This window comes from Eretmochelys imbricata, chromosome 5, assembly GCF_965152235.1.
Source record: "Eretmochelys imbricata isolate rEreImb1 chromosome 5, rEreImb1.hap1, whole genome shotgun sequence".
NCBI lineage: Eukaryota > Metazoa > Chordata > Testudines > Cheloniidae > Eretmochelys > Eretmochelys imbricata.
This window is the reverse complement of record NC_135576.1, coordinates 50,788,616-50,803,960: the sequence shown is the minus strand read 5'-3', so window position 1 is coordinate 50,803,960 and position 15,345 is coordinate 50,788,616. Positions and strand designations below refer to the sequence as shown.

The following is a 15,345-nucleotide window of genomic DNA, read 5'->3' as shown; positions in this document are numbered from 1 at the left end:
GACACGCTTGTCTAACCTGTTCTTAAAAACCTCTGAGGATGGGTATTCCACAACCTTCCTAGGTAACCTGTTCCAGAGTTTAACTATTATAGTTAAAGTTTTTCTTAATATCTAACCTAAATCTCCTTTGCTGCAAACTAAGCTGATTACTATTATTACCTGTGGTAGAATAACTGATCTTACATATAAGAAAAACTCTTCAAATATGTAAACGGTTATCCAGTCTCTATTCAATTTAGACTAAATGTGCTCAGTTCTTTCAACCTTTTCTCATAAATCATGTTTTCTAAACCTGAACTTCTGTTGTTCTCTGGATTCTCCAATTTGATCACATCTTGTGGTGCCAAAAATTGTGTGTGGTACATTAGCTGAGGTCTTACAGAGAACTCTCTTGTTAACAGATTACAGAATGACTTTTGCCACAGTGCACACTGCTGACTCATACTCTTGTGAGCCACTATAACCACCCAGTCCTTTCCTTCAGTATTTCTGACTAGCCAGTTATTCCCCATTTAGCAGTTGAGCATTTGATTTTTCATTCCTCAGTTATTTGCACTTAACTTTACTGAATTTCTTATTCTCCCATTTATCAAGGTAATTTGGAATTTTTAATACTCTCCTTCAAAGCTTGCAACCACTCCCAGTTTGGCATCAGCCACAAATTTTATAAGCATACTCTCTACTCCATCAACCCATTCATTAATGAAAATAGTGAGATGGACCAGACTACTCAGGGATCCCACTTAACATATCCTCCCAGATTGAAATCTAACCATGAAAAATAAGTAATTTTGAATTAATCCAAGGACAAATCATTTTGATGTTTCAATGTATGTATTATAGCCACTATGGACTGTAAAAGTTTGAGTCTTATAAACAAGTTTTAAAAGAAGTGGGGGAAAGATATGTGATGTGAAAAAAATAAGCAGTGCATTTTAATTAAGTGACCCACCCTCATTCTCAGAAATGGGAGCTGCAGGCTTTTTGTCAGGGTGTGAGACGTTACATCTAACCTAAAGGAAATGAAAATGGGGGTTAAAAGTCTTATTCTAAATGATTACCCAAAGAGCACTCTTAGCAATTCTGTTTTTAGTGCTTTTCATTTGTTAGCATTGCAATGTTACAATATTTTGAAAGAGGATTTGAATTATCTTCCTTATATCAGCAAGAGAATGATGTAAGTTCCAGTGAATTATAACCTTGGCAAATGTACTTTGATTTGCCCAAGAAGTGGGAGCAGAGTTGGTTACTGACAGATAATGGTATTTCAGACATGTAAGAAAGGAGTGAAAGTAGCGTGTTACAAATAGCTACACCATCCACTCTGAATAACTGCATTGTGGTAGGCCTTTAACAAGATTCAAATGAGGGGGTGTATATGCTACTCTTGTGAGTATTCTGCACTCCTGTGCACATGCAGAATTTGGTTCCCCCCAGCAAATATTTTCCCCCTCTGCAGAATATAGATTCTGCTGCAGAGGTGTTGCAATTACCCCTTTCATCCACCAGGGGCTGCTGTGGGACCAGAAGAGAGAGGGGGAGAGGCTGCACTCACAGTAGGGTCAGGTGAGGAGGCACTGGCCAGACAGAGCAGGGCACAGGGGTCTCCAATCTTTTTGAATCGTACACCCCCAGGGCCAGCTCTGGGGAAGCAAAGAAGGGGAAAAAAAAAACTGCCACCAGCATGCCACTAAAGACGAAGCAGGGAGAACCGAGCTGCTGCAGGCTTGCCGTGGAAGAATCAAAGGTCCAGGAGCGCTGCTGCCACCATGCCGGAGGCACTCCTCTTGCCGCGTACCCCACTTTGGAGACCACTGATCTAGATGGTATGTCTTTCCTATATACATATGCCATCCAAACAGTAAAAAAAACATTTAAGTTTAAAAAAACAAATTCAGAGAGTTTGAGTAAATTTTATTTACAAACATGCAAAATAAGTACAGCAACAACCCATATATGAGCCTTCCCTAGCTCATCTGCCCTATGTTCAAGGTTCTGATCCTACTCCTAAGATAGGATGTTTAACATTTTCTCCATGTCAGTAACTCCCACCAGCAGTTACAATTATGTACATCACTGCCTATCTGTATCTTGGTTAAATATTTTGTACTTCTCAGTTCTGATCAAAATTACTTGGATAATTCAAATTACAAATTTAAAAATGTAAGATACAACCATACAGAGAGATCAGCATGTATATAACCTCTTGTTTCAAAAGGGATCTGTACAGTATTTTTAAAATCCGTAACATTAGCTTTAAACAATTTAAGAGGGGCAGGTGTCATTTTATTGCTGCAGTGCTTTTTAAATATACATATTGCTGGTTGCCTTTAAGAATGCATGAATGACTATTTTGCTACTTTAAGAAGTCTGATGTTGCACTAATTCAGTCAGGCAGTTCACTATTAAAATGCAAGGGATTTAGATGTTAAGCCCAGTTAGTCTTCGTGCTTTTAAAAAAAAATCGATCTTCATTATCAACCAATGCACAAGTGACGTCTCTCCCCCAAAGAGGGATATTTGTACCTGGCTTAAAAGAGAAATAACAATTATATTGTATAGGTACATGCACGCACTAATTTTTTTAAACAAGTACCACCTGCAAGTCACTATAAATCATACTTGTCCTTTAAAGACAAGTCTGTCAGAAAAACAAGTGAAAAGGAACAGACGGCAGAATACATTTTGTGCACTGCAGTAAAATGATTAATACTTAAGGGAGATCCTATGCAAAAGTTATTTCAAACCGAAGTGCAGATACTCAGCATTAAGGTGGGGGTGGGGGAAAACAAAAACCTTAACAGGACAGAAAAACCTCAATAACTGAGCTAGATGTTAGTCCCATCTTGAAAAAGAAACTCAAGCACAATCTCTCCTACTCTACATGTATAAGCAAGCAATTGTTTCTAAAAATGTATGTAGGGTCACAAGTCAGATTTGATCACAAACTCTCTTAACAGGTCTTCTGTTTCCACAACTGATTAAGTTAGCTGTCTTGTTCACATTAAGATAGCAGCCCTTCTAAATCATAGTGGAAGTAGTCAACAACATGGACAAATTAATTTTTAGTAATACCAGCCACACTGATTTCCCAATCACAAATCCATCCTTGGAAAGTACTGTTAAGAGCCTAGTCCAGCTCTCACCCACTATGCCTGGTGGCAAGTCACTTACTACATTTTGACAGTGACAGAGATTTTCTTCACTGATGGCCAAGATGACTTGATGTCTTAGAACCTAAAGTTGCCCTTTTCTTTAAAGGGACATGCTCCAGAGCTAGGATGCAATTCCAAACTGAGTTTCTCAGTTTGGTCACAGGCTGATCACTGATTGCAACATTTAAAACTTTAAACACAAATACAATACTTACAATTACTCAAGATAGTAAGTGATATTCAATTATTTAGGGTGAGGACCTCTCTCCAAGGCAGCTTCCATACGGCTCTGTTTTAAACCCTATGGGACACAGGATAGCAAAAGTTTGTTATTCACGTGTGAAGACAAAATAAAAAATGAAACTTTGCTCATCGTGGTAAAATATTTTGGGCCAAATCCTTCTAGTCTCTCATGAAAAGCAGATTTGGTTATTTATAGATAGACTGAGGACAACCAAACAAACATATTATATTGAAATCAGGAACTAAAACAACTATTTGCTATTGCCTTGATCTGTGTCCCTACAGAACAACTTGAGAAATTTTTGCTGTTAAACCAAAAGTAAATAATGGAAACCCACAGACATTTAATCTAAAGTGCCAATTCCCAAATTCTGTTTGTTTAGTCTTCAGTCCACATTTGAATGTTAACAAGAATGTTCCATTAAAAAAAAGGGGGGGGTCATTAATTATCAAAGCTTGAAAAGTCAAATCCTTTCTACATTTTTTTCCCCTTCCTTTGCAATTATGCAAAAGGCAGCCCTCCACAACCATTGATTTTTCATCAGTGTGGAGTACCAGCATAAGCTATCTATGTACCACAAATCCATCCCTCCCACTGGTCAGCAATGAAGAATATTGTTAGGGGGGGAGGGTGTTAGAGAATAGATTAGCTCTATTTTACACCTCACCAATATCCAGCAGTTGTTAGAAAATAAAAATCTTTACAGAACAATTCCAGATTTATTCCAACCACACAATCTGTTCTTCAATTATGACAAACTGTGCATGGTAGGAAACTACACTGGCCTGGAAAGCTGCAACTGTTGATCTCAAATTATTTTTATATAATATATTTAAATGTGTAAATGTAAAACATAGAAAGTTCTCATTAGTTAAGTAGACTGATCTGCTTTTGCTCAGAGAGAGACAGGAACACTTAAACAGAATGCCTTTAGAGCTAGGTTCTCATAAATTAGAATAAAAGTTCCATAACAAAAAACTACTTTTCTTAAACAGTAGAAGAACCCAAAGCTAGACCACATATGCAACATTTCAACAGGAGTCACTTACCAGATAGTAGCCGGTGTGATAACCACTCATATACCAGGCTATTAACATACTTCCCAAAGCTTCCTCATCTTCAGGAGAATCTGGACCCATGGGTGGTGGAGGAGGAATCAACTAGGAGATTGCAACAAAACCCTGTGAACTGGCTTTATTTAATTGGTGTTTATCTTACAGGCGGGGGAAGTGAATGACAACCACCATCTCTGAAATTACTGACAAATAATTAAGGAATAGAAATGCATTCTTGCACATGCTTCAAAATAAGATAGATAGTATTTGCTTAAACACCTTATTTACAAAGGCACATGTACCACTGCTCTGTATTTAGCTCCTATGATCAGCGTATCCACTGAGAGATACAGTAAGGGACAACCTTATTTTCCAAAATTCATAACACACTCAGGGCTTTTCTACAAACAAAAGCTTTGACTATACTGATAGTTAAAGCACTACCCACCCACTAATGCAGATGCAGTTGTATTAGTATCATTATTCCCATAAGGGAAGGGAAAAGATATGTCAGTATAAGGGAACTTAATATCTGTTGGAATTATTAATATTTTAAATTAAGATGGGAAAACAACAAATACCAATTTAATAATAAACTCCTTTATTAAATCCACAGGCCAAATGGTACTATATGTAAAAAGAAAAGGAGTACTTGTGACACCTTAGAGACTAACAAATTTATTTGAGCATATAAAATCTCCCCACTGTATTTTCTACTTCATGCATGCGATGAAGTGAGCTGTAGCTCACAAAAGCTTATGCTCAAATAAATTTGTTAGTCTAAGGTGCCACAAGTACTCCTTTTCTTTTTGCGGATACAGACTAACACGGCTGCTACTCTGAAACCTAGTACTATATGTAGTTGCTCTAAACATGCCTAAATAATAAGCAATTTATTACATCCAAAAAGTAACAAAACACTGAAAGCATTTGATCAAGATACTTACAAAATGGGCTATCCCCAGGGTATTCAGACCCATATAGGTCAGTTCCAAAATGGTCAGGCAGGTATTAAAGGTATTTTTTATACCCTTTAACAAACTAGTGATGCCATTGCCAATTACTAACTTCAGTTAAAGACCAATTTGAGACAATTCATCCTTATTTTGTCTTAATCCAGATAAGATTTACAACCTTTCCTCCCAAGGGTTTTCCACATCTCCTTGTTGTCCAACAGTTTTCCCATTGCACCTGGGTTCACCTGGGCTTTAACACTGGTGTGGGGGTTGGGGAAGGGCTATGTTGGCTCATTTTAAGACATTCTCTTTGTTTGATTTAAAACCATCTGTACTCACCCCCTCTCTCTGTCAGAGGCTGCTTTTTTAGAAACTTTCCCTAATGTTATTAGTTATTCGTTATTGAATCAGACATCCTCAACACTTTATTCCTTCTGGCCTTACCACTTATTATTTTCAAGGCCTTCTTCCTACTTGCTAGTCAGGCCCTTTCTTTGCAATACATATACATTTCCTTAACCAAACTTAAGATAACTTTAATTCTTTAATTTTATACTTATTCTACAATATCAGGTATAACTATTGCAGTAAAAAAAAGTCTCACGTCTAACTGAAATAGTTACACCAATACAAAAACTCTGTATAAAACAGATCTTACTCACTCTATCCTTGTGAATTCCATAATAGGAATGTACTCCCTGTGATCCACAATACAAACTCCAGAAGCTGGGAGGAAATTTATAATTGCAACATTAAGATTGGCTTAACTGGAACACTGCTACTGGGCACGTACGCAGTACTGACTAGGTATTCATTTCAATTTAAAAGCAGGTATGTGCACACCGATGACCAAGAAAGTCAGTTAGAAAAGTGGAGATCAAATATTTGCCTTTAACCACTATTTTTCACATACCACTTACCGGTGGTCCTGTTGGGAATGGTGGGGGGCAGCTTGATAAGAAAGGTGGTGGTCCACTAAATTTTGGTCCAGACTACAGTGAAATAATTGAATATGAAACAAAATTTGGAATTAAAAAGGGAAAGAAACCTGCCTTAAAATATTATTATGCAACAGATCACAAAACTGCTTAAGCAAAGGTAGCAAGTCCCAATGACTTAATGAATCAAAAGTATAGGAACATGGGCCAGCTATAAAAGCTTCTTGCCGGTATTCTCTGACGTGAGCGTCAGCAAGCCTAGCAAAAAAAGACAGTGACTTTATAAATATCACAAAGACAGGCTTGAAGTGATATTTTAATAATAATAATTTTTAAAACGCCTTTTAAAGAGAATCTGAAGCTGCATACTCACATTAAAAAACTGTTCCTTACATCTAATATTTCTATATCCAAGATATAACTGATCATATCTGGTCTAGCATACGAGCTAAGTTCACTCTATTTTTGAATATTAAATTTACTATACCACACATTTTTATTACAAATCACACTGTCTATGCTCATATTTAAAGATGAAATGATAGGCTCTTATCTTAATTTATATTGGTTCTTCACATATAAAATGTTCTGGTCATCTTCCACTTATATGGCAACGTTCCAAAAATAAAGCCAATTTTTTTTTCAATTGCATTTCATATAGAATCTATTCTAGATTGTAAATACATAGGGTGACAATTTGACCCCAAAGAAGTCAATGAGAAAACTCCACTGATTACCAGGGTGTCTGGATTTCACTCCTACGATTTACCACAGGGATATTTAAGTTTCAAGAGTTGTCATGAGAGCTTAACACCATGCAAAAGTTGGAATTTAATATCTAGAAGAAGAGTGGTAAACACATTTTCTCAGAGCTGTGAAATAAGTCATGTCTGAAGATCCTGCTCTGCTTCAGGCCACTATCACAGCTAGGGCTATGCTTACCCTTCCCAGGCCTGGTGGTGGAGGAGGTGGAAAATGGGAGTTCCAGTGAGAGGATTTTAATTTTGTAGAGTTGTATTTGTTTCCAGGTGACTGGGAGGACTTTTCACTTTCATCTGTTGAATACTGAGTCTCATTTTCATTCTAGAAAGAAAATTGTATTCTTAATTAAAACTCTCGTAGACTTGTTCCCAGGTTACAACTCCCACGTATCTATAGCAAATGTTAAATCAAATTCAATATGAAACCTTTCACTAGGAAAGCCTTGTCCACATCCTCATCTTCCATCTTGATTCCTTAACTCTGCCCCTGCTGATTCAAAAATGCACCTGCTAAGATCATCTTCCTTGTCTTTCATTTTGACCATGTAATCCCTTCTCTCGTTGAATCTGTCCACTGTCTCCTCTCTTTCTACCACATCAAGTTCAATCTTGTTCTCACATCCAAGGTCCTTTACAGTTCTGCTACTCCCCTATTTAGTTGCTCATTCCTTAAGAACGGCCATACTGGATCAGACCAAAGGTCCATCTAGCCCCGTATCCTGTCTTCCGACAGTGGCCAATGCCAAGTGCCCCAAAGGGAATGAACAGAACAGGAAATCAAGAGATCCATCCCGTTGCCCATTCCCAGCTTCTGACAAACAGAGACTAGGAGCACCATCCCTATCCATCTTGGCTAATGACCATTGATGGACCTATCCTCCATGAATTTATCTAGTTATTTTTGAACCCTGTTATAGTCTTGGCCTTCACAACATCCTCTGGCAAGGAGTTCCACAGGGTGACTGTGTTGTGTGAAAAAATACTTCCTTTTGTTTGTTTTAAACCTGCTGCCTATTAATTTCATTTGGTGACCCCTAGTTCTTGTGTTATGACGAGTAAATAACATTTCCTTATCTACTTTCTCCACACCAGCCGTAATTATATAGATCTCTATCATATCACCCCTTAGTCATCTCCTTTTCAAGCTGAAAAGTCCCAGTCTTATTAATCTATCCTTAGCAGCCGTTCTATACCCCTAATCATTTTTGTTTCCCTTTTCTGAACCTTTTCCAATTCCAATATATCATTTTTGAGCTGGGGTGATCACATCCGCGCATAGTATTCGAGATGTGGCTGAACTATGGCTTTATATAGCAGCAATATGATATTTTCTGTCTTATCTATCCCTTTCTTAATGATTCCCAAGATTCTATTCACTGCACATTGAGTGGATGTTTTCAGAGAACTATCCACAATGAATCCAAGATCTTTCTTGAGTGGTAACAGCTAATTTAGACCCCATCATTTTATATGTATAGCTGAGATGTTTTCTAATATGCATTACTTTGCATTTATCAACATTGAATTTCATTTGCCATTTTGTTGCCCAGTCACCCAGTTTTGAGAGATCCTTTTGTAGCGCTTCGCAGTCAGCCTGAGACTTAACTATCTTGAGCAATTTTGTATCATCAGCAAATTTTGCCACCTCACTGTTTACCCCTTTTTCCAGATCATTTATGAATATATTGAAAAGGACTGGGCCCAGTACAGACTCCTGGGGGGCACCACTATTTACCTCTCTCCATTCTGAATACTGACCATTTATTCCTACCCTTTGTGTCCTATCTTTTAACCAGTTACCAATCCACAAGAGCACCTTCCCTCTTATCCCATAGCAGCTTACTTTGCTTAAGAGCCTTTGGTGAAGGACCTCATCAAAGGCCTTCTGAAAAATCTAAGTACACTTTATCTACTGGATCCCCCTTGTCCACATGCTTGTTGACCCCCTCAAAGAATCCTAGTAGACTGGTAAGGTATGATTTCCTTTTACAAAAGCCATGTTGACTCTTCCCCAACAAATTATGCTCATCTACCGTGTCTGACAATTTTGTTCTTTACTATAGTTTCGATCAGTTTGCCCGGTACTGAAGTCAGGCTTCCCGGCCTGTAATTGCTGGGATCACCTCTGGAGCCCCTTTTAAAAACTGGCGTCACACTAGCTATCCTCCTGTCATTTGGACAGAAGCTGATTTAATTATAGGTTACAGACTACAGTTAGTAGTTCTGCAATTTCACATCTGAGTTCCTTCAGAACTCTTGGGTGAATACCATCTGGTCCTTGTGACTTCTTTTTTGCATTGCTCCCTTATCCCCAGCACTGCTACCAGTTGTCAGCCTTAACAACCCAGTTGTCTAGTTCTCCCACTCTTACCACCTTTTTCTAGTCTCATATACATCTTGGGAAGATGGATTTTGATCATCTAAAATTCAGAAAGTGACTTTAAGACATTTTAATGCCAGGGCTATTTCTTAGCACATTCACAAACAAAAAGATCACTCTCTAATCTCATATGAAATCCTCCACATTTAACACCGAGCCCTGCATCAGCAAAAATAGTAGATTGTTTGTGTTTTCTTGTAGAAAGGGCCAAAAGTCTGCAGTGTACAGGGAAAAAGACAGCTGTTTTCAGACCTGACATGTCTACTACCCCACTAGTAAAACTTCTTAATGTCCAACACTGCTGATTAGAAATTGAAATAGTAGATTGATATGTGCCTGTCACACTGAGAAAGACAACATCTCCCTTCATTAAATGGTTATTAAGTGAAATATCAGGAGAAGCAGGGTTTTGCAGCAATCCGGCAGGTGAGAATTAATTTTGTGCAAGAATCCTAGGGCCATATACAGTCCTGATGTGGTAATAGTAATAATACCACTTAGCTCTTCTAAAACACTTTCCATCCAAAGCTCTTAGAGTACAGTAACTCCTCATTTAAAGTCATCCCAGTTAACGTTTCGTTGCTGATCAATTGGAGAACGTGCTAGTTTAAAGTTGTGCAATGCTCCCTTATAACGTCGTTTGCCAGCTGCCTGCTTTGTCCACTGCTTGCAGAAAGAGCAGCCGGTTGGAGCTCGCTGGTGGGTGCTTGGAATCAGATTGGAATGGCATGCCCCCTATCAGCTCCCTGCTCCCCTAAGATCCCTGTACCGCAGCCTCCCAGCAGGCTATCAGTTGCCGGGCAGTTCAGTTGTCCCTCCCCGCACTGCTACGTGTTGCTCCTGCCCTCTGCCTTGGAGCTACTCCTGAGAGCCTCCTGCTTGCTGTGCAAGGTGGGGGGGGAGGTACAGAGGGGTGCTAATGTCAGGGTGTCCCCATCCCCGCTCCTGCCCCCCATCTCCATAGAGCATGGGGGGACATGACAGGGCTCAGGACGGAGGGAGCTTGTAGGCAGTAGCTGCAGTCTCAACTAGCTGATCTACCTAAAAAGGCAGTGTACTTAAGAGTCGGGTCTGTGTACTTAAAGGGGCAACACACGTCTCTCTCTCTTTCACACACACACACGGTGTGTGTGTGTGTCTCTCTCTCTCTACCATGCTGTCTCCCCTCCCTCCGTTCGTGCTGCGTTGGAGAGTGTGAGGCTATGTTAAAAACAGTGTATTAACCATTGAGGGCTCAGCCGAATGCTAGTTCATCATTTAGCAGTAACGCATTCCCTGGGAAATATCCCACCCTCTTCCATCCTCTGACTCCACCACCTCAACCAAGCTTCACAATGATCATTGCTGTGTACAGTATTGTTGGTTAAAACTTATACTGTGTGTGTGTGTAGATATATAAAATATAGTCTTTTGTCTGGCAATTTTTTCCCTGGAACCTGTGTGTGTGTGTAGATATATAAAATATAGTCTTTTGTCTGGCAGTTTTTTCCCTGGAACCTAACCCTCCCCCTCCCCCCATTTACATTAATTTTATGGGGAAATTGGATTTGCTTAACATCATTTCGCTTAAAGTAGCATTTTTCAGGAACATACCTACAACATTAAGCAAGGAGTTACTGTACTCTACAAAAAAGGTCAGCACCCCCATTTTACAGACAAAAAAACTAAGTCCAGAAAGGAAGCCACTAGCCCAAGGTCACCCAGCAAAGCAGTTGCAGAGCTGGGAATTGAAGTCAGGTCTCCAGAGTCTCAGTCCAGCACCCAATCCATGAGGCCACAGTACTAAATAGGCACCATATACCATTACTTTCAACAGATTCATGACCATTTATAGCAAGGATCACTTTTGAGTCACATACTCTTATCGCCCTTCAGTTCGACAAGGGCAACAGGAATACAACAAAAGTTAAAAGGCTTTGCTTATTTTTAGTAGAATATTAATTGTTTATATTTGCCCTCTCACCTCCCCGGCATTCTGTTCCTTGTTTTCTTTTTCAATGGTGTTTGGAAGAAGCAGATCAGATAGATTGTGCTCTTCCCTATTTCCATACCCAGTGTAAACAGCAACACAGGTCCCTCTCTTCCGATCGATTGAGGCAATAGTTGCTAGGTACACATTGCCATCCTCAGACCAAACTGCACTACAGGCATCACCAACTTTCCACTGCAACGAAAGCAAGAAAGTCATGTCAACAGCTATACCTGTGACCCTTGAAAAATGTTTTCCCCAGATGTAACTTTTCTCATCCTCAAGTGTTTCAAACATCTAAATGTTAACATATCCATCTACTATGTATACAAACTTTTGAATTAAATTCTGCCCGATGTGCCTCTCCCTCACTACAGATTATTCTTTCTATCCAATTAATCTGTTTCTAAAGTGGCCCCAGCAGAGCAAGAATTTATAAATCTTATTTACAATCTCATTGAGGTCTAACTAAAATCTTCCCTTGATAAGCAAATAAACCTTATGTTTTAAAATGTACTATGAACATGTGCAGTACAAAAATCATTAACATTTAGTTTTGGTATTCAGCTTTTAAGGTGACCTGCTTCAATGGTGCTGCGTTGCTTTTCTTCCTACTTCTGTTCTTTTTATTATTTTTTCTCTTTGTCCCTGAGCATTGTTCTTGTTTGTCTGAAGGCTCTGAACACTCACCATTCTTTAGAGCATTCTACAAAAGAGAAAAGGATTTAATGGATTATACCCCAACATCTCAACTATGACGTGTACTTCTATCCCCCATCAAAATAGCAACCAGAGCTAAATAGGGGATGCAGGTGGCAAATTTCTCCTGATTTCATAAATGACATAATGGTAAGGGTGCATGCATTTACTTTGTCTATATTTCATGTTGTTGTAAAAAGGACCACTACATTTAGACGTGTCTTTAAAACACAGATTTTAGCCAAATGTGACTATTTCCACTTGTATGAGCCATTTTCGATAATTCTACTTTTGAAAGAATAATCTGACCAAAATGAACTTCTCTACACTATGGGTGTTTCAGCAGCACAGCTATGGCTGTATAGCTGTTCTGCTGTAGAGCCGTGGTGTAGACACTTCCTACAGCAGCTGGGAAAGGATTTTTCCATCACTGTGGATAATCAGCCTCCTCAAGTAGTGGTTGCTCTGTCAACAGAAGCATTCTTCTATCAACGAAGCAATGTCTATGCCAGGAATTAGGCTAGTGTAGCTATAGTGCCAAAATGTGAATTTTTCATACACCTAAGCAATGTAACTATGTTGATCTAAATTTGAAGTGTAGCCCAGGCCTGTAACAAAGGAATGGAAAAGCATCCCCTTAACTGTCACACACTCTTAAAAAAGAAAAAAAAACTATCGGCAGTGACTTATCATACACCTCTATACCGATATAACACGAATTCAGATATAATGCGGTAAAGCAGTGCTCTGAGGGGCGGGGCTGCGCGCTCTGGTGGTCAGTGTGTCAAGTTCCGACACGCTGCCCTGAGCGGCGTGTTAAGGGTGCTGAGCCGGGGCTGAGGGGTTGGATAAGGGGCAGAGGGTCTCGGATGGTTCAGAGGTTCTGAGGGCGGGGCGGTCAGGGGTGCTGGATAGGGTATGGGAGTCCTGGGGGGCCTGTCAGGGGTGTGGATAGGGGTTGGTGCAGTCAGGTGACAGAGAGCATCGGGGGGGAGGGGTTGGTTCTGAGGGGTCAGTTGGGAGGTGGGAAGGGACTATTAATAACAGAAATGCTTGAGCCAAAGCAAGTTGGATAGAACACTGTTTCACCTATAACGCAGTAAGATTTTTTGGCTCCCGAGGACTGTGTTATATCAGGGTAGAGGTGTAATTCCCAATTGGAGGAGGATCAGAAGCCACCTCCGAATGCCATCAAGAATAGTTATGCCCCTCTCGGTTTAGAAATTCAAAGCTTTATGGGAACTAGGGAGGACCCTTTGGCACCGATCCCACACAGAAGAAGCACCTCCCCCCAACACGTAGGGTTGCCAGACATCCAGTTTTCAAGCATAATGCCCGCTCGAAAAGGGACCCTGGCAGCACCGCGTGGCGGAGCAACAGGGGCCCCCCAGGGCTAAGGCAGGCTCCATGCCTGCCCTGGCTTCGTGCCAGTCCCAGAAGCGGTCACCAGGTCCTGCAGCCCCATGGCATATGGGTGACCAAGGAGGCTCCCTGTGCTGCCCCCACCCCCAGCTCCACAGCTCCCATTGGCCTTGAACCATGACCAATGGGAACTGCACCTGCGGGTGCGAGGGCAGCACCCAGAACCGTCCTTGTGCCTAGGGGCCACAGGGACCTGGCGGCTGCTTCCTGGGAGCCATGGTAAGCACGGCCGGGACCCTGCACCCCAACTCCTCTCACAAACCCCAACCCCCTGCCCCAGCCCAGAGTCGCCTCCCACACCCAAACTCCCTCCCAGGGCCCGCACCCCAACCCAGCGCCCCCTCCTCCACCCCAAATCCCGCACCCCCAGCCAGGTGAATGAGCGAGGGTGGGGACGTGCGAGGAACAGAGGGAGGGAGCGAGAATGGAGCGCGAGGGGGTGGGGCGGGGCCGGAGATGTTTCGTTTTGCTTTTGTTTGTGCCATTAGAAAGTTGGGGCAACCAACCCCACGGACCCGGGAGGGAGGGAGGGAGGAGGGTCCGAACGCTGCCGCCGCGAGGTTCCCCGCGGGACCTGGGCGGTGCAGCGCAAAGATAAGAAGTTTTTGGAGCTGGGGTGGTCGGGGCTGAACGGCTGCGGCAGGGCCGCGTTACCTTAAATGACGCCACCGCTCTGTCGTACGCCTTTATCAGGGCGGTGTCATCCCAGATGTCCGAATCGTCGCTCTGTGGGGGGAGCGGGGACAGGAAGTTTTACCACCACGTGCAGCCCGCGCCCGGCGTCGCCCCCCGGCCGGGTCAGGCCGCAGCGGCGGTCCCGGGGTGTCGGTTGCGGGGAGGGCGGACAGGGCACGGGGCAAAAACCCGCCCGGCCGGCATGGCCGCTAATGGCCCGGGGGCAGCGCGCGGGGAGCAACCCCCGCCGCCAGGCCCGGCCCAGCCACGCGGCCCCGCCGGTCCCACGCGCCTGAGGCGGCCCCGGGCCTCCAGCTGGTGATGAAACGCCCTACCCCGAGCCGCGACCCCTGCCCGAGGCGAGACCCGCGCGCCTCCCGCTAGTACCTGCCCGGCGCCGCGTTTAAACAGCACCGTCTCGGCCCCGGCGTGGCCTGCCATAGCAAAAGTTTGACCGGTCGGTGGCCTCTACCACTCAGCCAGCGCGCATGCGCGGCCCTTCACACGCGCCCCCTCCCCCCGGGGAGTAGAGGGGTGGAGCTTGATGGTCTGCGGCAGCTGCCTCTGTCGGCACGTCCAGTTACCACTGATCCACCCCCTTGCTGCGGACAATGCGGGCTGCCTGCTGCCCCCTCCAGGCCGCTCCCGGCGCCGCACGAAGAGCCACAGCCGCTCCTCCCAACTCCAGCCCTTCCCCCACAGCAGGGTTGGACGCGGGGCTGACGTGCTGTCCTCGTTTTAACAAGGGGTCCTCCAAGGATCTTCTCAGCCCTTCCCCCTCCCCCAAATGAGTAGGGGTAATCTGTTCATTTCCTATTTAAATGAATGTGCTTTTCCAAAAAGAGGCAGGAGCACAGACAAATTCACCCAGGGTCCAAGTGCTCTTCTGCAGGACGTTTTATTTTCTTCTGGAAGAACAAATTAAGGCATCCTTAGCATAATGCACTGCTCAGAGTGTATGATTTTAAACAGGGATAACAGAGATGGAGAGGAAATTTAGGGGACTGTCAGGTATTTTCCCCAAAACGTCCATGGGGCAAGATAGACATCTTAGTGCAAGAATCAGAGTCAAAAATTCAAGAAATCAAGAC

The 15,345-nt window shown here is 42.6% G+C and overlaps 1 protein-coding gene across 2 annotated transcripts; it reads right to left on the bottom strand.

Annotated features, from left to right (window-relative positions):
• Positions 1-1,893: 1,893 nt before the first annotated feature.
• On the bottom strand, positions 1,894-14,771 carry LOC144265003 (survival of motor neuron protein-like). 2 transcript variants are annotated; one of them, XM_077817101.1, is made up of 9 exons: positions 14,642-14,771; positions 14,234-14,305; positions 12,039-12,164; positions 11,453-11,653; positions 7,291-7,431; positions 6,331-6,402; positions 4,449-4,559; positions 3,371-3,456; positions 1,894-2,530 (listed from the first exon to the last, which is right to left on the bottom strand). In XM_077817101.1, exons 1-8 carry the CDS (start codon positions 14,693-14,695, stop codon positions 3,400-3,402), a joined length of 834 nt encoding a protein of 277 aa, XP_077673227.1. In that variant the 5' UTR covers positions 14,696-14,771; the 3' UTR covers positions 1,894-2,530; positions 3,371-3,399. The 2 variants fall into 2 exon arrangements, with proteins under 2 accessions (XP_077673227.1, XP_077673228.1); XM_077817102.1 differs by having other exon boundaries at positions 1,894-2,526.
• Positions 14,772-15,345: the final 574 nt, after the last annotated feature.